The 23,907-nt window shown below is 34.7% G+C and overlaps 4 protein-coding genes across 4 annotated transcripts; 1 reads left to right on the plus strand and 3 right to left on the minus strand.

Moving 5' to 3' along the window:
* Positions 1–5,398: 5,398 nt before the first annotated feature.
* Positions 5,399–7,629, plus strand: LOC133329021 (MIT domain-containing protein 1). Its single transcript, XM_061537520.1, has 4 exons — positions 5,399–5,533; positions 5,610–5,848; positions 7,206–7,405; positions 7,476–7,629. Exons 1-4 carry the CDS (start codon positions 5,419–5,421, stop codon positions 7,624–7,626), a joined length of 705 nt encoding a protein of 234 aa, XP_061393504.1. The 5' UTR covers positions 5,399–5,418; the 3' UTR covers positions 7,627–7,629.
* Positions 7,630–20,162: 12,533 nt separating this feature from the next.
* Positions 20,163–20,759, minus strand: LOC133329015 (arylalkylamine N-acetyltransferase-like 2). Its single transcript, XM_061537513.1, has one exon. It carries the CDS (start codon positions 20,757–20,759, stop codon positions 20,163–20,165), a length of 597 nt encoding a protein of 198 aa, XP_061393497.1.
* A 1,055-nt stretch (positions 20,760–21,814) lies between these two features.
* LOC133329016 (arylalkylamine N-acetyltransferase-like 2) lies at positions 21,815–22,468 on the minus strand. The gene has a single exon (XM_061537515.1). It carries the CDS (start codon positions 22,466–22,468, stop codon positions 21,815–21,817), a length of 654 nt encoding a protein of 217 aa, XP_061393499.1.
* A 574-nt stretch (positions 22,469–23,042) lies between these two features.
* LOC133329017 (arylalkylamine N-acetyltransferase-like 2) lies at positions 23,043–23,903 on the minus strand. Its single transcript, XM_061537516.1, has one exon. It carries the CDS (start codon positions 23,901–23,903, stop codon positions 23,043–23,045), a length of 861 nt encoding a protein of 286 aa, XP_061393500.1.
* Between the last annotated feature and the right edge of the window lie 4 nt (positions 23,904–23,907).

Raw genomic sequence — 23,907 nt, forward strand, 5'->3', positions numbered from 1 at the left:
GCCACACACATCTACAGTGTCTCGCCAAAAACTTCGGTAGCTTGGTTGGGAAGTTTTAATGCATCCGCCATACAATCCGGACTTGGCACCAAGCGATTATCATATTTTTCTTGCATTGCAAAATTTATTTAATGATAAAAAAATGGGTATCTAGGGAGGATTGTGAAAATCAACTACTAGAGTTTTTTGCAAATAGAGAGCAGGACTTATATGAGAGAGGAGGAAATCGCTTTGCAACGGATTTGGTCTAAAGAAGCATGGGATCTTAAAGCAATATTTCGATGAAGCACATTTTCACGGTATTACAGTGTATAATTAACTGTCATTTCATACTACAGAAATGGTCAATAAATTTGGGCGTCACTATAATCTATGCATCACCCTTGTAGTGGAGTATTCTAAGTGTTCTAGAATTTAAATATATATGAGATTTTGCTTACCTTGAAAATGAATCCAATTTTTTGGGGTAGGCTGAAACGATAGAGAAATTATTTATTGTTATAAAGTAATTGTTGAGTAATAATTGAAGAGTTAATAATTGAAAGAAACAGAAACTATCTAACAAAACTTTTGTTCAAACGGAGCAACGCCACTGCCTAACAATAGTTTTTATTATTATTATTTTTTTTTTTTTTTATAAAGAAACCTTATTCATTGTTCTTCTCATGCATATCGACATTTAATAAATGGTACATTGCATCTCAGAAATTCAATAAATTAATTACAATGATCACCAAAGTGTGAGAATTGGTGAGGGTACATGATGAGTATTTTAACAACCCACTAGGACAAGTTCTCTATAGTCCAAGGTTTTGAGTTATGGCACGTTGCATTATGTCCTTATGGTGAAATGGTTCCCAACAGTTGTCGATCTCTATATTAAATGGTATACTCGCCTCTAAACTAAATTCACAGCTAAGTTGCGTAAGAATACTACAACGACACAGTTATGTTGTTTAAATATTCACGCATCATCCCATATGTAAATGATGTCCTTCTAATTTTTTTCCTGGTCATGATAAAATGGCCACAACCAAAATTCTGTTGTTGGTTTTTATAATTTTTGTAAATAACTGTTTTAAATTGTTTGCTTGTTGGACATGGTCGTACAACAACTGCAACAACGCCCATTCATGAACATCCTTTTTGGTCCTTTTTTTTTGGCTGACTGACTAGCTATAACGTTTGGCTCAGCTAAGTGAAAAGGACGCGACGCAAATTTAACAATTTCCGTTTGTCAGTAGGGGTGGTGAAGAAGAGGGGGATATAGCAGTCTGCATATGATAACTAAATACAAAACTACCTATATAAATATATCATCCTTCGTAAAAAATGTGCACGATATAAAATGTCTGATGTCAGAGATTTTAAGAAGAATAGACGAATATTAGATAAAAATATTTGACTTTGCGGAAGACGGATTTTAAGTTTTCATTTGCCTACCTCCTTTCATAGAGCAAACGAACTTCTGCAGCTTCTCGATCAAAGTGTGTAAACTATAGTAATTTGAATTTTTTACACAACATGAAATCCGATATAGCGAACAATTCTGCATCATTAACTCTAAACTCACGATTTTTGACTTTTGCCGTCCATGCAGCAAATTAGCGATGTGTCCTATAAAGAGACAATAATTTTTTAGCTTCTGTATTTAATTTAATATTTTCTTTAATTTCTCTTTTAATCAGATATTTTCTACTTTACTAATATTTTACTAAAATTATAAATAGTCCTTACAGTTTTATAATGTTCCAGTATATGTAACTTTCAAACGACTGTTCTCCACCAGCAAGTATAGGGAGAAAGTCTTTCTTTTGTTATATCAATTGAAGCAAGCAGTGGTCAGTCGGTGTGATCCACATTTTCTTCCCTTGCAAACTTGTATTACAAATAACATACCATAAATTGTCCAAACCTAACCATAAACTGTCTACCTTTCCGAACTGACCCGACCCACAATAATATGGCCGCGCCACACACTCACATACACATTTATGTACGAGCAAAAAAAACAGTTATTGGATTCTGCGAACGAAACATGTCATCCGGTCTGAATGAATGAATTAATCTCCCGAACGTGTACCGGTGTTATGTCTTCCTTGGAAATAGAAATTATTTAAAACAAGCCGAAAACAAAATGACAACCGGTAAAATAACGACCATAACTCTAAACCATGAAAAAGGTAAACAGGACGCAATAGTGGGTAACTTAGTTTGGCGCTGCGTTCGGGTCGGTTGATACTGTCGCCATAGCCAACAGCAGCACCATTCCAAATGAAAATTAAATTGCGAATCTTTGTATAGAGGCAGGCCTTTGTGCAGACCAAATATTTTATGGTATATATTTGGATGTGTTTGTTCGTTTTGATATGAGCATATAATTTCAAGCACCGGAAAAGGAAATAGAGTGGTTTTACTGAAAATATGCGCCGTTTTTTGGCAGCGTAAAAAATAAGGCTAATTTTTGATAGTATTTACATATGAGATACAGCGAATGCAATATAGGGTTACTGACACCACAGATACCCACGGACCGAATGTATATTTTTTCTAAATCTTTAAAAACTATACGTTCACATCAGATCATAACTCATCTTTTTTGAAACGTGGTTGTATTTGAAAATATGTTAATTCTGCGAACTAGTGTAATGAATTTTGTCGCGTTTCAGTAATTATGTTCAAATTATAAAGTTTTGGATTTTTGGAATATGACGCAGTAAAATTAAAAATTAACCCAACTGTTAAAAAAATAAGTAAACATTATTTGTCTGTTCCAGTACTTTTATAATAGTAAACCTAGTAAAGGGATACATTTAAAAATCGCTCTCAGAGTACAAAATAATTTGAAAAGTTCGGGAACCCAAAACCTACAAAATATGCCAAATTAAATGACAATACTTTAAAATCAACATAACAGCCAATAAGAAGTTGGCATTCCTGTTTAATATTTTTACTCGGACAAATTTTTCGAGTAAAAAGTTTACAAAGAGAAACGCCATTTTGTTTTTGGGTTCTCTTAAATTTGGTTCAATGTCATCAATGATGGACAAAATTTCACTTAAAAATTGTTAAGGTATTAACATGGATTATTCAGCGGAATTTAATTAATATGGTTGGTGTGCAAGTCTGCCCAACTATGTTTAATGTTTTACCATTTTTGTGGGTTCAGGAACGGTTTTCGAGTAAAATGTTGCAAAACTTGTAAAAATAGTAGATTCATTTAGGTTCTAGAACAAAACTTATGATTACATGTATTTTTATCATTCTATATTATCACGGGTTTTTATAGCTTTTATCAATTTGTATTGACATTTAGACATATTTTTACTTCATAAGCGATAATCTCCGATAAACACAAATTTTGCATTCATTTTTTTACTACGCCTAAAAGTATGCTATATAATATCAACGTTCAGATCATGTTCCTAATTAGGAGAATAGATCAAATGCAGACATTTACACAGGACACGGTAAACAAAATCTCAATTTTGGTGTACTTTTTAATAATTTTGTAATAATCCCGATATTATTAATTACTAAAAAATAACACAACAGGCCTTACATACAAGACACAACAACTGCCAATTTAAGGTTTTCACACAAACATTAGGTTGGGAAATAGAAATCCATTATTTTAATATATGAACTATAGGACTTAATTTAGCATGCTTCGAAATGTCCGATTTGGCCCAAATATGCAACGTTTTGTTGTATGGTTTGTTGTCATTTTAAAGGCAACTTCATAATGCCTTCTTTTTGCAAACAACTCTAGTAGTCGATTTTCACAATCCTCCCTAGATACCAATTTTTTATGATTGAAGAAATTTTGCAAAGAAAGAAAAAGTTGATAATCGATTGGTGTCAAGTCCGGACTGTATGCAGATGCATTAAAATTTCCCAACCAAGCTCCCGAAGTTTTTTCGATTTTATCTATATTTTCCACGGCCTAGCACATTTAGCATCAAAAATTACTGAACGGAATCTACGAAACAAAATTGCACATAATTGGCTGTTACAGTATCAGAATCAGAAACACCATTCACAAGTTTAGCCGCTTGGCTTGTATTTTCGCCTTTGTCAAAGAAAAACTTAAAATGTACCGAATTTGCTTTCTGTTCACTTCCATTATTAATACTCTGTAACTCAGAACTGAATGCACAAAACAAAAAACAGCAAAATAATTTTATTACGAAATATCACCCTTCCAACGAACATAAATCTGAAATTGTTTGTTCGATACTTTAATTATATATTAACTTTGTGAAATAACGCAAATTGTCTTCAGTTTTTAAATTTTGAGTTGATATTTTTAGTTTGTTCCAATCCAAATATCGGAAAACCAGAATAATTAAAACAAATAAGTTAATATTTACAAATTCCATCCATCATCTGTTACTATAATTTCTCTGTGTGTATATTTGACGTGACTCAGTTAAACAACCCTGCATCGACCAGCAATACGGTCTCTCTTGTTTGTCTCTGCTCTCTGGGTATTCTCTTAAGTGGCCCACACACGTCAAACATGTGCGTTCGATCGGTGTGAATCGAAGCAATGTTTGACGTGTGTGGTACGGTGTTCACACCGATTTGCCGGTGCGCACACCGATCGAAAGAAATTAAAAATTTTTAATTTTTCGTTGTGCGACGCGCACATGTTTGACGTCTGTGGCCTGGTGTGTGGAAATTTTCTCATTTGTTGCGAAATTTCGTGGAGTGCGGGTCAGCGGACAATGTCAAACATATGAAATAAAACGTTTTGGAAATTTTTTTGATGTTTTTTTATACATATTCTACTGTGTGGAAAATAAAAATGTTTTTCTGGAATAAAATACAAATATTTAATACATATATATTTAATAAAAATATTTGGTCTTTTTTCCGTCATCACTATCGCTGTCCATCTTAACGCTTCAAAAATTAATAATAAATGAAGTTTTGTGGATCCGTTTGACGTGTGTGGGCTAGGAGCTTCACACCGATCGAACGCACATGTTTGACGTGTGTGGGCCACTTTACCCACTCAAATACGATGCGTTCATCTCTCTTCATTCAACGTACATTTGACAGCCGTCTGGCAAATGTCATTTTATGTTGTTATTGTCCAACAAGCAAAACAAAGAAAGGAAAGAATGAAGTGAATAAATTTAAGAAATTACCGAAACAATAAAAAATTACCGAATTATCGCATAAAAATCCCCCCATAAGGAAAAAATATCGAAAATTATTGTTATAATATTTGGTGTTTGGTGGCTATTTGGCAAAGTGTGTTTGTTGTTCAGTTTGTGCTGACAAAACAAGAAGTGGGCAAGATTGTTTATTTGTTGTTCGCATTGTTGTCGTTGTTCGTTTAACATTTGGCTGCAATTTTTGTTGACTAGGCCAAAAAGTATTGAAAACAACAAAATTGACGCGGTAGTTATGAACGCCAAAGACATTTTAATGAAAGCTGTCCAATGCGACAAGGATGGTCGCATATTGGAAGCTCAAGATCTCTACCAAGATGGTATACAAATTCTTATGGAATTGGTCGGTGGTAGGTTAAATAATTTCCATTTTGTGGCTGAAATGTTATTAGACCCCGTCTGTGTCTCTTCTTATATCCTCGTTAGATGAGAAAGACACCGCCAAAAAGAAAGTCTACCTGGAACGCATTAAAGAATACATCGACCGGGCCGAACAAATAAAATTGCGTGTTCAAAAACATATGGAAAGCGGTGAAATTGTTGCCAACATTCCCATCGATGACAACTCAACAGGTCACAGTTACAAAAGCCTATTTGGGAAATACCTAAATGGTGCGGTAAAGGAAATCCTAATTGACGAGCCATATTTTACGGAGAGATATCAAGTGAGTGTGAAACAAAATTTATTTTAAAAATCTTACATAATGAATTTCCTTGTTGTTTTATTTTAAGTTTCAATTATTTTGAATACTTCATTTATGCAATCGGGATATTTTGGATGAAAAATTTTTATATAGACAAAAGTTATTGAAAAATCGTCCAGTTTTAAAAATTACTATACCCAGATATTTTGTGAGGTTATAATACCCTTTCGTGTAGCCCCAAGAGTTTGTAACACAACTAAATATTGATTCTAGAATCAAGATCTAATTTTGGATTGTGGACATAATAGACACTTATAAATTACAATTCGATCCCAAAACTTTATTTTCGTTATTAAAATTTATGATCTAGAAACCTTAACTATAGTGACATGAAGTACATAATCTAATCATACGTTTAAATATTTTCTTTGTTTTGTCATTCTTTCTCAGATAGCTTTAAATTGTCCCATATCAAATCCAAATTAAAATATTAAAAAGTTAAATTATACCATCGTTTTCTCTGTCTCTTTATAAAGAAGTCCAAGTATTCCATATTTTAAATGAGAAATTCTTAATATATGAAATTCTGAATCATCTTCTGATAACAAAAAATATTGATCATGTTTTTTTTCTTGTTGTGCGAGAAAAAAGGTGCAGTAAAATCTCAATAATCCGGACCTCGGCAATACGGATTATCCTGACTGCGTTTCACAACTCATTTCATATTCTATAAACCGCATAAATCCGGACTGTGCATATATTTAATTCATATTTATCAAAATTTAGTGAAAAAATATCACGATTAATATATTTAATTACTTGTTTTTTTTAATAAAAAGTAAATTACCACTACAAATTTATTGGGATGTTAGCCTTAGTCCACCTGACGAAGTTGATTGGGTCACGAGGGGGATATCTGTGATTTAATTTCTTTACATTGAAGGTTATATCAGAAAATATTCGGAAATATTTCAGATATACTGCATGGCTATTTAAAAATGTCTCGAGACCGGCTTGTTTAATCTAGGCGAGTAAGCACTGTTTTTAAAGAATGGAGTAGGTCAAGTGTAAATCGGTTCATATAGAATATTAAATCCCACTGTTTTTAATATGGTTTGTTTGTGGTCATATATTCCGATCGAATTGTTGATATATTGAGTAGTTCAGTCGAATCCAATTGAACTTTATTAAAAATGTTAATATCTATCCAAATTGAAAAGGGGTTTATTATCGATATAAATGTGAAGACCGTTTTAATTGAATTTTCTTGTTAAACTAGATAGATTTGACCAATGGCACCTTATTTGGTACCGATAAGGACATAACGTACGGATATAATATTAATGATATCATCCATTTCTTTTTATTATATTTTTAGTTTCAAAACTTTATTGTTTTATTGGAGTTAGCGGTAAAACAATGCAAAAATTTGAAATATGTAAGAGTGGTAACAAAACCCGACCCAAAAAATCCCGCTGGACAAAATTCAATGATGAAAAATATCAAAGATGACTTAACTCAGAGGGGCATAACATTGTCCATAAAATTCGAAGCAACATTACATGATCGTAAAATTATGTAAGTTAAACATTTTTTTGTTCACAATTCCATTGTTATTAATTTTCACAATTTTAATTCAACATTTCAGTTTAAGTAATGGTTATATTATAAAAATTGGTCGTGGTTTACATTTCTTTAAGCCCACTAATCCACAGTATACATTGGGTTTGTGTGATTACGATTATCGTAATTGTCTGCAAACTGATGTGGATATTTGTCGTACAAAAACATTTTCGTAATATTTTATTTGGATAATTTAGTTTTTTTATAGCTTACTTAATATACTTTTTATTGAAAATTTAAATGTTCCATCCGATATAATCGTTTAAGTATTACTTTGATAAATAAAAATTCGTATATTTTTGTAAAAATTACAACTTTTATTTTTTAATTGTATGAAACGTAAGTATTTTAATAGGAAAATAAATATATTGTTTGTATTTATTACAAGATATGTATGATTTTTTAAATATATATTTTTACAAAGGATTTTATATTATCTATATTTGTTAGAATATATTAATCCTCAAAAATTTATTTTTTCGTACAATTTGGCCCGTCCTTTTAGAAGAACACGAAAAATAAAAATACCTCTTCTAAAAACCAACATTTTTATTATTTTATTTTTGTATCTTGTTCTAAACTCTCCTAGCTTCAAGCTAAAACTACATTTTACCCGAGAATAGTCATTTATTAATAAAATATTTAAGTTTTAATATTAAATTTGCTATTTTGATTAAAAAAAACTCTGCTGTTATCTGGGTTAAGTAAAATATTGAGAATAAAAATGCATAACCCAACCAAAGTCACAATAAAAACAGCAATCTATTGATTTATTTAAAAAATAAATATCTCTTTGTTTCTTGATGACATATAATTTTATGTTTTGTCTTTATTACTGTTCCAGAAAAATAAAATCCATTTCGTAATTGGTTTATCGATTATTGGTCAATTGTTATTTCCGTTGGTGATAATTGGAAATTTCCACTATAAAGGTGGGCGACGACATTATGTTTAATAAAAGAAAAAAAAAAACGCAGTTATCCTTCTCTTACCAATTTTGTAAAGTGATTACGGATTTTTGTTGTTGTTATTTTTGTGTTTACAACAATCTACCAAATAACAAACAAATTTTTCGTAGTGCCCACATACACATCCATTACAATTTGTATTTATTTTTTTATTGATAGTTGTTGGTGGATGGTGGTGCTTCGTCCTGGTGTGGTACATTTAATTTTAACAACAATTGTGCTGACATTTTCATATTTTATTATTTGTATTTACATTTTTTGATATTCGCTACCATAGCAGGGTGATTATGTTATGTTTGTCATTCTGTATGTAACAGTTTGAAATATTATTCGGAGAATCATCTCAGTCAAAATAGCTATTAGCAAAATCGTTAATTATTTTTGAGATTTTATCCACATTTTCGTAGTTCTAATTTTAAATTAGTTTATTGATTTATGATTTTATTTTGGACTCAAATATTATTTAGATATCACTATCTATCAGAAATGTACGAAATTCTCCAATGACAAACAATATAACACATCTTGTTGGAGGCATTCCTTTTAAGTTTTACTCTTTGCAGAGGTTGCCTTATTGAAATATTGATTTTAGGCACCAAGTAATTAACCCGTCTCAGAGTTTGAGGGTATACCGCTGTAGGCCACATCGACTAATGCTTCGTAATAAGTTTTCATTTTACAATGGGTACATATGACAGGTCGGATATACAGTGATGTTCAAAAAATAGATTTACCATATTTTAAGATCAATGCGATTAATTCAACACACAATAGAAATACTTACAATATATATAATGAGATAATATGCACAAGATATATGGGTGAACAAAGAACAGGTACTTTATTACATATATTTCTAACTAGAAGAGATTTCCGAATGGCGAAGTTTTTAGTTGAACGGATGAATCTACCTTTTGAATAGCACTGTATGTCATAGCATCTCACTTTTTGTGTGTCTGTATGAGAATATCGAAAATATTTGGAAATACTAAAAAGTTGCCGTCCTCCATATAAAAACGCGTACAATTATTTTTTATTCTTTTGTGTGTTTTCAAAATTGGTATCTACGACTGTCGTTGGTGGCACTATCGGCGACATTAATTGATGACTGCTCAAGTCATCAACATCCATCAGCCATTTTCAGTTTCCAGAGTGGTAACATTTATTTATTTGTATATGTATATATTTTTTTATTTAGACTGACTATTTTGTAGCCATCGTTTTAAAGGATACTTCAATATTTTGAATCGCTTTTTATCCACAAGTGGAGGTTTTTGGGGGATATGTTAAGGTATATACACTTAAAAACTAAAGTCATATTTATACTGGTGCACGGTTTAGTTAAAATCTTCTACAAAATGTATTTTTATGGGAATAATAAATTACTTATTCATATTACATATTTTTTTATTTTAATAACAATTTAAAATTTGTTCAAAGTGTATTTAAAACTCACTTCGTACTATAATTTTAACCCGCTTCTTTGTTTGTCATTTTGAGAGCACTTTTTATGCGTTTATAACAGTCCATTGTGGTTCGGTCATCACTGTCTCATCAAATCATCATAGAGTGGTGGTCGGCTCTTTTGTTATGATCCCATAAGTAAATGGCATAAAACTGAATTTATGCAGCTGTCATTATCAATGGCAAATTGTCCTGGCAAGCAAAGAGGAGCAAGCCCCAAACAATGGCGCAAAACGTTTTGTTTTATTTTTTGAAGCCATCTATCTTTCGGCCAACATTTATCCTGATTGTTCGCTCGTCGACATTTATTTGGTCATTTGATGAGGTCATAATTTATAATCGTCTGAATTTTATTCCATGTTAGAAGAGGAGACTGATTGTCTTTGGACAATTAACAATAATTTTTATTTAAGAGGATATCTCGTGGAAATGTTCGGGAGTATGTGCCGCCTCAAGTTTTAGAATTTTTATGATGGCTACTAAAAACTTAAACGGTTGATAATCTTTTTTAACGTCAATTTGCGTTAGGTTTATTGGTTAATGGAGACAAATTGTTGCATTTAATAGTAATCATTTATTAAATGATATTGAATAGTAAAATTGGTGGACAATTATCCGAGGACTGCTGTACATATGTCTGGTCTAAAAATTTAAATCGTCAAAAATGGTTTCATTGCCTTTTAATGTATTCTCAAGCTTGGTTTATTCGAAAACGTGGTTGTTGTTTTTCTTCACATGTTAAGGGCTGTATGACAGATGATTCATCAATTCCGAGTATTTGACGACCCGAAATGTGCTGTGCCGATGTGTATCATGGTGGACAATGAATGATTATCCGCCTCTTGTCCGTTTCTGACATTTATCAGAAGATATTAGGCAAACAAGAAAGTTTTTCGATAAAGATGCGACAATTTGCTTCGAAATTGTTCTTTTATGCGCTACTTTCATTTGATTCAGCTGATTTTCGAACCCCGCAGGCTGTTGTATGTATTGTTTGGTTCCGCATTCATACGCAAAGTTCCATCATTTGTCACCTTTGTGATCTCGAAAACGTGTCGTATGGAGCATTATAATTCAAATTATTTAAAAGGGGTTATAATATTCCAGAGATGTCACTTTTTGGAAGATACGAAAATATTCGAGCTTTAAATGATCAGCTAATGTTTCAATAACGAAAACATTTTGAAACTGTCTCGAAAATACTTCCACCCCAAGTAAATGTCATACGTGGATTTCCAGCATTTATAAAATTGCCTTTATCCTTCGAATGAAACAAAAAAGAAAAAGGAACATTTTTTCCTAAAACAAGACCAGAGAAAAATCCTTGATACCACAAAATAAATGTGTTATTTAAAGTTGCAAAACTTATATCTCCACCTGCAGTTGCATAAATTGTACCTGCATATTTTTGCAGTCGTTCCATTTCACTACCTTCTTCTTCTCCTCCTCCCCAACCTCTTGCGTTCTGAGTAACCTCTGCAACATTCCAACATATTTAGAAAAAAAAGGACATCCAAATGTCCTTAAAAACACAACTTATGGCCATTTAAAGTTTGTCCTCTCACGCACACACATCGACACAAACACACACCCACGCCCACTCACACTATTCTTCGCTAGCCTCTCCATTGTGGCATGCATTATTCGCATCGAATTCAAACCAGGTTCCTGGCTATCAGCATGGAGTGCACCTTCAACACAATATATTCGAGTGTCTAGTGGTGATACTTGTGCGGTTCAAGTGGCGGACACCATAAAAAACCTTAGATTGTGGCATAGATGTTTTTATAGTAGTTGTTGCTGTTGCTAGTGTTAGTTATTCTTGTTGCTGCAACATTTCATGATGGAACTTTGGAATGCAATGCGTTTCAATGGGTATTTGATATAGCAAACACACACATTCACACACACACACACCTTTATTCTGAACACTACACATGCTGGCCTTGTAAAGGGCCAGAGGAGGCATGGCAATGCATTTGAAAAGTGTATCATGTGACATTTCAAAAGTGGACAATTTTCATGGTGGCATAGATGGAACACCTCCAAATAACGGATGCTGTCGTGGTTGTTGTTGTTCCTTCTATATTTGAGGGCCACTTCACAATTTTTCGGTTGAGGTGATGCTCATTATTGCTGTTGGCGGCTGGCTATAGTGCCAGCCAATGTTTTTGGTGGTTCGTCCTTGCTCTTCTTCATCTTCACCATCTCCTCCGTCGTCTTCAGTCAATTCAGCTTGACTTGAAAACGTAAAACGTGCGCATACATAACGAACGTTGCCACCTTTAAGTTGGGTGCCACTGCCACGCAAAGAAACGCCAGCTCAACGGAATAACTGAAGCATAACAAATCCACCAAACACTCAATCGCACCACCCTACGGCGGAGCCAGGCAGCAATCGAACGAGTAGAGAAGAAGAACAAGCAACGATGAAAGGAAGGTATTGGTAAAGAAATTGCAAACTAGTGCCAAGTGTTCTACAAATGCCATAAATCTCTGACAGAAGTCGAATATGTTGTACAGCCTCCCTGGTTCTGTTCAATTGCAGAAGCGACAGTTGTAGCTGTGGCCTCAGTCTCAGCATCATCTGAAACCGAAATGAAAATGGCACAGCAGTCAACCGATTTGCTGCATTCAGTTTAGTCAGTAGTCAGTAAACCAGTCGGTAAGTATTGTCTGTTTATGTTGTACAGTGGTTTCCATAGGTAGGTAAATAGATTTTTTTCGGTCATGATAGACCGTAATTCCGAGATATATTTCTGAAGATTAATAAATAAACTCTCGTTGAGTTTGCAGGATCCACAATAATTTATTTACTTTAGAATTGTTAATTATCACGGATCTTCTGACTAAAGGGCTATCAAGGAGCATATGTAGACATGGCCTTATGGCAAGTCTTACCTCTATAGACGAAAAAATGGTCATACTTCTATAGACAAACAAAATGCATTTTTGCCCATCAGAAATTCCTTTCTATATAAAGGCTTTGTTTACAGAATAACTTATGGGACCAAGCGTCTAGGTTCATACTCTGGAGCTGTGTCCTTGACAATATTTTTTCCTTTAACGTGGGTGCCACACTAATTCACAGAAAAAAAGGGTGGATCGAATTTCCATCTGCAAAGCATTGGCCAAACGGAATCAGATAGACCCATTTCTTAAACGGATGGAGACTGGATATGAGAAATAAATCACATACGATGACCCCGTGCGAAAACGATCGTGGTCAAAGAGCGTAGAAGCACCTCAAACGGTGGCCAATCCAGGACTAACGGCTAACAACTGGGCCGCAATTGAATAGAATTGGTCAACAGGAGATGTGTCGTGTTCCACCGGGACAACGCTAGGCAACACACACATTTACAGTCACTCGACAGCAACTTCGGGAGCTTGGTTGGGAAGTTCTAATGCATCCGCTATATTTTTCTTGCATTGCAAAATTTCTTTAATGATAAAAAATGGGTATCTAGCAAATAGAAAGCAGGACTTCTATGAGAGAGGCATTATGAAGTTACTTTTAAAATGGCAACAAATCGTACAATAAAATAGTGCAAATCGAACATTCCGAAGCATATTAAATAAAGTCCTATAGTTCATATAAAAATAATGAATTTCTTTTTCCCTAATCTAATATTTCTTTCAACGTGAATAATTTTCAAGTATTTTTCAGATTTGAGCGTATAATTTTTGACTAAGTTTTAATGGAATTACATAGGTCACTTTTAGAACTCATTTAAAGTTTGAGAAGTACCCTGCTGTCGCTTGATGCTGACACATAAAATCGAATATATCTTCAAGAGTTGTTGAGATTTTCACTTGAATTTTAAAATGACATTTTTGAATTAGTGTAGGTTCGAATTAAATAGAAAACTAAAATTCAATTTTTTTCAAATGAGAATGAAAGGTCCCTTAAGTGTGGGCTTTTTATGGAATATTATAGTCCTAATGCTGAATTTTTTTAATAATTTTAATATCACAGTTTTAATTGCTGATTCTCAAGAAGTTTTGAAGAGTATTCTTCACGAAATAATTATAACGCAACTTGAAATTTTTTAAATTTGTGGCATTCCCTGGAAAATATACCTTTTCAAAAAAGCTGTAATGTTTTAAAAGTTTCAACAACTTTTTCATTTAACCACAGTGAAATGGTGCAATTTCAAATATCGGTATATGTGTGCGTGTATTTAAGGAATGATTTTTATTGAAATGCAATAGCATTGGTAAAATCACTGCAGTATATTTTGGTTTCTCCCACGCTGTGACTGAAACTATAAAGATCCCTCAATGGTGGGAAACAAACACACAAGAAAAAAAACGATTGCAACAAACCAGTCCAACTCAGCGGGATGCTATAGAACAGCAGCCTTCATGTGACTGCTATTGGTGGCGATAAGCATTACACTTACACACACACATACACACAAATATACGTTTTTACAACGGTGTTAAGCTTTATATGGATTAAAAACATTTATTTTCCATTTTTTCTGTTTTTTTACATTTGGAACGTAACTCGAGCCAAAAATTCGCATAAAAATTGTCGCCAACACAAATTTATTTTCAATTTTCGTTAATTCAAGTAATCGAGTGTTATTCAACGATTCTCCGCCAGAAAAAAATATGGGCAGCGATGGGCACACAAACAAGCAAGCATTCATTGGCGTGCTACCTTTATTTTGGCAAAGGATTGTGCGAACATTGCACAAAGTGTGGCCCCTCCAACTGATGTGTTGTGATATTTTTTTTTTTTTCTCCCACACACACACAGGAGAATGTGATTTCCCACCTAGTATAAGAGAGAGAGGAGGCAGTAAAACAAAAAAAATCTGGAAGAATTGCAACAATTTAATCCTGTGAACGGCAGTGCTAGCTGGCTGACTGGGTCTCAAAGTATTGGCAATGGCAAAATTACTGGTGGCTAACGCCAATTGCTGTGGAGCTGAAGCGTTTCAATTATTCCCTTTGTCGTTAAGACTGGTGTTGTCATCGTCGCCCTGCGATATAAAATAAAAATTAATGACTTCAGTCGTAACAGGCGGTTGTGGTGGGTGGTGTGGTGTACGGTGGATAAGTAAAAGAACAACAACAAAAACGACGTAATACAAAAAAAAAACAAAGACCAAAGAAAGCTAGCAAATACCAGGATAGCTTGGCTGAGGAAAGGAAGTTGTGGCTGTTAAAAAGTGGTAACCCACCCGCAGGTTTGCGACCACCCGCAATGTGTGATATTTACGGCCGCAATGATCATTGTCACTTATCGTGAATACACATACCTTCGCACACACACATACACACGCTCTCACCAAACCTATGATACCGTACGAACAAAACGCATTCACATACCGTTACGACGTAGGCTTACAATTAAACAAATATTGAGAATACGACGAAGGATGCAATCATTGGGGGGCGTTATTGGTCGTTGTGGATAACTTAATTTTCTTTTGCTGCAACAGATAAAAGATTTAATTGGCATTGTGGCATAGGCAATTTAATGTAAAACCATAGACGTGCGTCTAGGAGGAGATATGGGGACCGTACATGTTTAAATCAGATTGAACTAAAGACGAGTATTTTAATATATTTAAAAAGAAACTAGCTCTGACGAACATCATACAGTAGTCCAAAAAGTCCAGATTAATTTAAAAGTTATTCGTAATTCAGTGGGTTTGTCTACTTTTCCGCTTATGTTTGCTAACGTCGGCAATAATTTCTCACACTCTTGAGTCATACGACGAAGCCCATTACGTTCAATATCATCAATCGTCGGATACGCTGAGATTTTTAGCTTGGATATTTTAAACCAGGCACGGGCAGAGCGTAAAAAATTCTGTTCTCACGCACTTGTCTTTGTGTGTGTGTCAATGGTTTTTCAATTGGTTCAGTTGAATGTGTGTGAGAGAATAGTGATATTTACTCTCGCGAGAGAGCACGCGTGCGGTGCTTCGCCCGACTGTGTTTTAAACTGATATATAAAAATCAGGTGCAGTATTGATCATGTCTCTCATATTTCTAAGAGAGCAGCCATTCACATTATCTGAAATAGTCATAACCAACCTTCCCATGGTTCAGAAAAGTGCTTAGGATATGATGTGGTCTGGTATGATTATGGAATGTTTGACATTTTTTATCCCCAGGCTATTATCCCTTCGGTGACTCTGGAAGCTAGATTCCTTACTTGTTCGATTAAAATGATTTCTAATTATTATCTCTACAGAAAACATTTATTTATATAAATGTGATATAACCGACCCAAGCTAAGTTTACCTAAAACTTCATCAACATTTGTTGATATCAGTTATCTGGATATCTTTTTATACTTTAATGTGTCCCTTCGTTAATTAAATCTGTGAAATATCCCACACTTCCTCAAAAAAGCAGTCTACGTTCCTGTAATTAAGCAATTTTCTTAACTGCCAATAACCTTTTACTCCTCTTGATGGCGCTGGCAAAAAAAAAAAAAAAAACACAAATTAAAAATGAACGAAAAAACTGGCAAATAAATATATTACCCGAAAATGTACACACATACCTACATATTTACTCACCACAGCACACCGAAATTGCACTGCATTGACTGTCATGCCGGCGGAAGTCAGTTAATTTGCAGTGGTGCCTCCCTCACAAAAACAAAAAAATTAAAACAAAAAATTCCAAAAACAAAATTGCAGAGAGGAAAATAAGAATTACCACAACTAAAAAATAAAAGCAAAACAAAGAAATTGAAAATAAATGACAGGAGCCCAAATTATTTGCCAGTCAGCACGACTACAACATCAACAGAAAAAAAATAAATAAACAGAAAATCTTGCAACTGCAACAAGCAGAGAAGCTTATTTTGTAACCGCGTTGAAAACGACCTAGATAAGTAAATTAAAGTGAATAAAAACAAAAAACAAAAATTGAGAGCATTGCACATTGTTGTAGTTGCAATGAATTTATTGTTGAAACATCAAATAAAACAAAAACAATAGTAACGACAACAATTAAACCGGCGTCAGCAACGTAGGTAAGCTTTAAATTAAAATTCCCACGTTTTTTAATTCTGTTTTTCAATAAATTTTATGTGAAAACATTACATTCACATTTTGGTATGTAGTTGTGGTCAGGATACATGTGTAGCTATTTCAGAATCATCTTATTTCATCAAATTTATTCACGAAGATATCGCAAGTGATGAAAATACGGTTTGGGTCTTGAACCTATACTGACAATTTAATGCTTTTACGCACTGGGAGCCTGCAATTTTGAATTGGACAACCTGAAATTGGCTGTCCCCAAACTAGAAAGAACAAGTGAAAAAACGTTAAGTTCGGCCGGGCCGAACATTGTATACCCTCCACCATAGGTATACTGACAAATACTAGCAATGAGAATATAGGGGACATAGCAAAAAGTGGACCTATACCGATAATTCTATAAACCGATTTATGTAAACCCCTATGTACACCAAAAACAATATCGTCAGGTTCGAGTTTTTTATAACGATATCTTTAAAAGGCGGAATGATTGCAACAAATGGCTAAAACGTCTTAGAATTCCACACTTTGTAGGGTAAAAACTGACTATTCCGAATAACGATTATCCCCCCTACTATGGCAGAATTCGCCATATGGGGACAACCCCATAAAAATGGGGGTTTTATGGGGACTACCCTGAAAGGGGGTGAATATTAATAATTGTTGGTAGGGAGGTTTGTATGACTACAAAATACCAAATTACAGTGAATTCTGTTGAAAAACGCACTCGAGGACCTTAAAATACCAAAAATTGGGGCACCCTTATGTGGGGGCTACCAGAAAAATGGGACCGATATTTATAATTTTTAGTGGAGATATGTGGTATTCAATAAGAACCCAATGTACCAAATTTTAGAATCAGAATTCAGTTGGAAAACGCGCTCAAGAACCCCAAAATACCGAAAATTGGGGCGTACCCTTATATGGGACCCTTATATGGCCTAATCCGATATAGCCCATCTTCGAACTTGACCTGCCTGTAGATGAAAGATGAAAAAAGGGAAGCGATTCGAAGACGAATAAATGAAGTATTGTCATAGGTTTCACTGGTTTGTAAAGCAGTGCTTTGTCTTGGACACTTTTCTTTTTTAGCGATTTCTTTTAAAGGACCTTCCTTTTTCAAATACCATAAACCAATTTTCTATCCTCACCCTCCCACCACATCTGTTTGACTGCTTAACGTTCATGTTACTCATGGACAGATTTTCCAAAATCATTCCAAATACCCATGTATATATATTCCATGTATTAACATAGAAAGATTACCTTATATTAAGTCGAAATCTTTTGTCTAACTTGCCATGTGCATGGGCATGTATATTCCGCATATAGTTACCAGTGTAGGATAATATATGGTCGATCCTGCTAACCATAACTCTCTCTTACAGCTTTCTTGTTATAATTTTATTTATTTTGTAATGATTTTTTCTGCAAATACGGCCTTTGCTGGCCGGCTGGCTGCCTGACTGACACACATCGATGTTCGATTATGGCGGTAAACACCTCCTGTCGGTCGGTGTTTAATTTAAAAATTGGTTGCCGCATTATTTATGGCACAATAAATATATTGCCTATAGCGTTTTTGCTGTTGCTTTTGTTTTTGGTTCGTGTTGATAATGATGAGAAGAAGCACTTAACTACATGCACAAATATAAACCCACACATACACACCACACACACACATTGTTCACTTAGTAGAATATTGCATACTTTCAGGGAGGCATAAATGTGATTTTTTCACCATCCAAAACAAAAACACGAAAACGAAATACAAAATCATATTGAATATGAAAAATTCTGTTGTGTTAAATTTATGTGGTAATTTAAATAAAAAAGCGAATTATATAGAAGCCATGTTTTTTGCCTCCTGTTGTAGTCCACACCATGTGTACCTGGCAAAACTTGTTTTTATTTTTCTCTTTTTTATTATAACTGTTGCTGTTGTTTTCCTTGTCGGCTGGCCGTTCGTTGCCTTTAGCACATCCTTTGTGGTAAAACTTTGTACAGACGTTGTATTCCACCCCATTCGCAATTCATGTGCGGTAGTGTAAACTTTTTATATTTTGTTTTGCATATTTTAGCTGGCATTGTTTTTAGAGCGAACGCTTATGGTTTGTTGCTTGGTTGGCTGCCTGGCAGGCTGGCTGACTGACTTTGTTCTTTGCCCCATAACTGCAGTTGCATTTTTGTTTTGCAACAGCTTTGCTCCTTGTGTCTGACCTCAAGCCCGCCATCCCCCAGATCCCAATTGCAATTTCTTTATGGACTCATTAAAATAACGAAATAAACTTAATTTCCGTGTACCGAAAATTGCTATAATTCAGGTGTAAAACTATTTTACGCTTATAAATCAAATACTTGCCACACTGCCGAGCGAATGAATGAATGTTGCACATTAAATCTTGCAGTACACAAAAACTGAGAAGGGAACCTACGATTTTGTTTGTGAAAACTAATTAAGTATCGCCAACATAGTCTGGTAGATTTCAAGTGGGGGAAAAGTGGTATTACAGGGTATGAAATTTAATATAAAGGGTAAGACTTTAAAGTGAGTGTCATTTTGTATACCGATCGTAATAACCTGACATTAGGCTAACAATTTCTTTGCAGAAAATTTGTATTGTGTGTCCAAACTCTGACATATCTCTGGTATAAATATCCCGCCCCCTTTTTTGGTATATTGAAGGTCTTAGATATAGAAAAATATGAGGTTTAATATATATTTATATTATTCATCTTCGCTCCGCATAATGTGAGTTTTACGACTTTTCGATATCACTTTAGACATTTTATTTGTTCTATTAATACTCAAAACATCATCACCAAATATTCTCTTTAGTTATGTTCCGAATTTTATTCACATCAAAATTTTCCACATTCGATTAACAAAAAACCAAAGATAATGTCAATTTGTTTAATATTTCCAATCGACGGACACCCAACGAAGCCCAGTGCGTGTGAACGCGTGTCACCAAATGACAAGCCAAATTATTTCACAATGACATAAAAACATATATTTTGTGTCACGTTTTATTAATTTTTTTGTTTGGTCATCTTCAAGGTATGAGAAATTCCCCGAAATATGAAAGCAAACCAAAAAACTTTCCATTGATCTACAGACACCTTCACATTTTATTACGTACTATTATCACTTTTTGATTAGATATAATTATTTCTAATGAAAACAAATTGAAAAACGCGACTAATTGACTTATAACTTATAGCCTCCGAGCAAAGGTCCTACAGCATTCATGTGGCGGATTAACAACAAAAACCGGCATCCACATAGTCCTTGTAATATACGGTATTTATACATTCCCAGCCCTGGCGTTCCAATAGTCGGGCTGAAAAATGACTTGTGCAGTCGGCAGATACCACCTCATATCCCCATTGTTTACCCCCTTCCACTAATTCCGTTATTAGGCGTCCTCCAATATTTTTACCACGCATTTTCCCATCTACCGCCAGTACTTGAATATGTAAAGCTTTGTCAACTCCGTAACGTTGAAATACGTTGGCATCACGCTCCACCATGGCTAAAAATTTCAGGGTAATACCCCATTTGGTGGAACCCTCAACGGCAGCTTCCTCCAATAAGTGATCTGCCTCACCGGGGTCCTTGGGGCCGGTCAAAACGACACCAACAATGGAATTGGTTTCTGTGTGAATCGCCATCAGACTTGTTCCATGGACGATATTCGATATATTGAATATTTCATCGGCTCGATCCTGTTGTTTGGGTTCTCTGCCGACTGTCAATGGCTCTTCGAGGTAGTAATGAATACGCAGGAAATCTAAAACTCGCGGTTCATCTTCTGGTTGTGCAACACATATCCGAATATCATCAATGTGTACCATGTTTCCTTATTGATAGCTAAGAGGATGTTTACTGAGGATTATAAGAACTAGAGTTCGTACACGAATTAGGTGTCGGAGGAAAAGAGAATGTATTGCAGCTTAGCGATCAGGTGCAATACTGAACAACGATTTTCAAATATACTGTCAAGAGACCAGCCATTGGCAGTGCAATTGCGCAAGGCATTTTTGTTTCGTTATCGCTGGGAATTTTTTTCGATAGGTTCTTGGAATTTTCTTTTTTGCAAAGGAAATAATATATCAGCTGTTTCTGTTTATCATATCTATAAAAGATGGACAAAATAGTGAGCAAACATTTTGTTGTAGAATTTTGATATGCATTTGTTGTTGGGCTTTAATTAGGGTAGGGTAGCTAAAAACAAATATTGATTTGTAAAAAATAAAAATTAGAAGGAAATGCAGATCTAATAACCCCTTGAGTAAATGTCCAATATCAAGAAAAGCAAATGCAATACCGAAGAAATATTACTTTTAATTATTCTCCAACTTTTTTATTTTTAAAAGATTCAAAAATAACTTGGAGGGCGATTTGAATAATTTGAACTGTATAGGAATTTTATATTTTTTATGAAATACATAATATATTTAATTTGATTTGCCACGACATGGTTGAGGGTTTGCTAGTGCCTTCACTTGGACATCTGTATGACCTCATACCAATATAATTCCCATCGATTTAAGATGTGATTAACTTTTAACTAAATTTGAAACTCCTAAATATATTGCCATAATTTTCAGCATAGTTTCTACTTGTGGAACCATAACTGATGCCAGCATTCACAGCACCATTTATTTATCAAACGTTCCATTTGTTTCCAAATGTCAACTTTGTTGTGGTATCAGCGCTGAATTGTAATGGTACAATTCCTATGATATTCCACTAAAAAATCCACGAAGATATACATATATGGACATGTCAATTAAATTGCGCATATTCGAATTTACATCATAATATATTATTTACAGTTTTTATTTTTTAAACAAATACTTTGTGTATTAATAAAAACACTAAAATAGCAAAATTATTTGTTTTTTACTTATAGTCGTTTAGCAAAGGTCCGACAACAATTATGAGGAGGCTCGGGAACAAAATACGGCTTCTTATTGTCGTCATCAACATAATCGGCGTAATAGACAGTATTTATACACTCCCAACCCAGGCGTTCACACAGTCTGGCGGAATAATAACTCGTACAGTCAGCTGTTATCACTTCATATCCCAACTGTTTGCCAAGCACTGTCAATTCGAACATTAAACGTCCTCCAATATTTTTCCCCCGCATTTTAGCATCTACTCCCAACACATGAACGTGTAATGCCTTCTGAACGTCATAACGATGAAAGACATTGGCATCACGTTCAACTTCAGCCAAAAGTTTTAAAATAATACCATATTTCGTTGGTCCCTCAGTGGCAACTTCTTCAAATAGGTTTTCAGCCTCATCGGGTCCCTTGGGACACGATGACGCGACACCAACAATGGATTCCGTCTCCGTATGTATTGCCATGAGACATGTTCCATGATTTATGATGGACAGAATAAATTCCTCTTCGTCTGGCTCTTGGTGCCTGGGTTCTCTGCCAATAGTTAAAGGTTCTTCACGAAAATAATGTGTTCGCAGGAAATCCAATACACGTTGACGATATTCTGGTTGAATAACACTTATCCGAATGTTATCAGTGTTGGCCATATTTTCCGATCGATTAGCTATTGACGAGATGTTTGTTAAACTTGTACGTCGTTGTTATAGCCGCTTCCACATAACATTGAAAAATAGACGACCGATATACTAATTAATGTTTTATCGATGAACTGGCAAAAGACCACAATATATTTGTGAAAAGATTTTACATTATATTGCTCTTTAATCAAGAGAAACTAATTTTTGTGAATAACATTTGAGAACATGTAACAGTTAATTACTTTGTGTGGTTATTTATTTTGAGTTCGCATGAGCCCAAGAGTAGGTAACACCACGCGATATTGCTGGGAGATCCACATATTGTAAAATTACAGGCTGTAGGTATGGACAAATCACAAATAACATTCATGAAGTTCCGATTGTGTCCAAGGACAACACCAAAAACTTTATTTTTGTCTGTTTTCTGTTATCTTTACATACCACAAATTTGATACAAATATTACGAAATTGTTGGCGGGAAGTGGATTAATATAGGGAATCATATTACTTGACTCAAATACCACGAGTCAATTATTTATTTTTTGTAAAGAAATTAAATACAACAGAATAATTACATTATTACTTATAGGCGCTGAGCAAAAGTCCGGCAACAGTCATGAGGCGGCTGAACAACAAAAACGGGCTTCTTATTCACATCATCAACATAATCGGCGTAATAGGCAGCATTTATACATTCCCAACCCAGACGTTCACATAGTCTGGCGGAATAATAACTCGTACAATCCGCTGTTAATATTTCATACCCCAGCTTTTTGCCAAGCCGCATCAGTTCCGACATTAAACGACCTCCAATATTTTTGCCCCGCATTTCACCATCTACTCCCAGTACATGGGCGTGTAACGCCTTCTGAACGCCATAACGTTGAAAAACATTGGCATCACGTTCAACACCAGCTAAAAATTTCAAAATAATTCCCCATTTTGATTGTCCCTCTGCGGCAGCTTCTTCAAAAAGGTGTTCAGCCTCATCGGGCCCCTTGGGGCCAGCCAATACGGCACCAACAATGGACTCGGTTTCCGTATTAATTGCCATGAGGCATGTTCCATGATTTATGTTGGACAAATTGAATTCCTCATCGGCTGGATCTTGTTGTTTGGGTTCCCTGCCAACTGTTAGGGGTTCCTCGCAGTAGTAGTGGATTCGCAGGAAATCCAAAACACGTTGTCGATCTTCAGGTTGTATAACACTTATCCGAATATTATCAATGTTTGCCATGTTTCCAGATTGATTGCTGTTGCCCAGCTGATTGTTCAACTGATGACGTATTTGTTTTGACTGCTTCCAGTTGTTTTGTTGTCGTCGACACAACAGCTGATCAGAGCATTTGCCGATAATGCGGGGAGAGAGAACGTATTGCGGCGTTACGATCGTGTGAGACACTGATGAATGCTTTATCAATGAACTGACAAGAGACCACAACATATTG

The sequence above is a fragment of the Musca vetustissima genome, unplaced genomic scaffold, assembly GCF_032173495.1.
Source record: "Musca vetustissima isolate MV318-11 ecotype Yass unplaced genomic scaffold, APGP_CSIRO_Mvet_v1 utg13467, whole genome shotgun sequence".
Lineage (NCBI taxonomy): Eukaryota > Metazoa > Arthropoda > Insecta > Diptera > Muscidae > Musca > Musca vetustissima.

Excerpts from the sequence above, each read along its gene's own strand:
- LOC133329021 (XM_061537520.1), top strand. The coding sequence starts at position 5,419 with ATGAACGCCAAAGACATTTTAATGAAAGCTGTCCAATGCGACAAGGAT. Across the intron at positions 5,849-7,205 it reads ATTTTACGGAGAGATATCAA|TTTCAAAACTTTATTGTTTT; the intron begins GTGAGTGTGAAA and ends TTATATTTTTAG. Across the intron at positions 7,406-7,475 it reads TTACATGATCGTAAAATTAT|TTTAAGTAATGGTTATATTA; the intron begins GTAAGTTAAACA and ends TCAACATTTCAG.
- LOC133329015 (XM_061537513.1), bottom strand. The coding sequence starts at position 20,759 with ATGGTACACATTGATGATATTCGGATATGTGTTGCACAACCAGAAGAT.
- LOC133329016 (XM_061537515.1), bottom strand. The coding sequence starts at position 22,468 with ATGGCCAACACTGATAACATTCGGATAAGTGTTATTCAACCAGAATAT.
- LOC133329017 (XM_061537516.1), bottom strand. The coding sequence starts at position 23,903 with ATGTTGTGGTCTCTTGTCAGTTCATTGATAAAGCATTCATCAGTGTCT.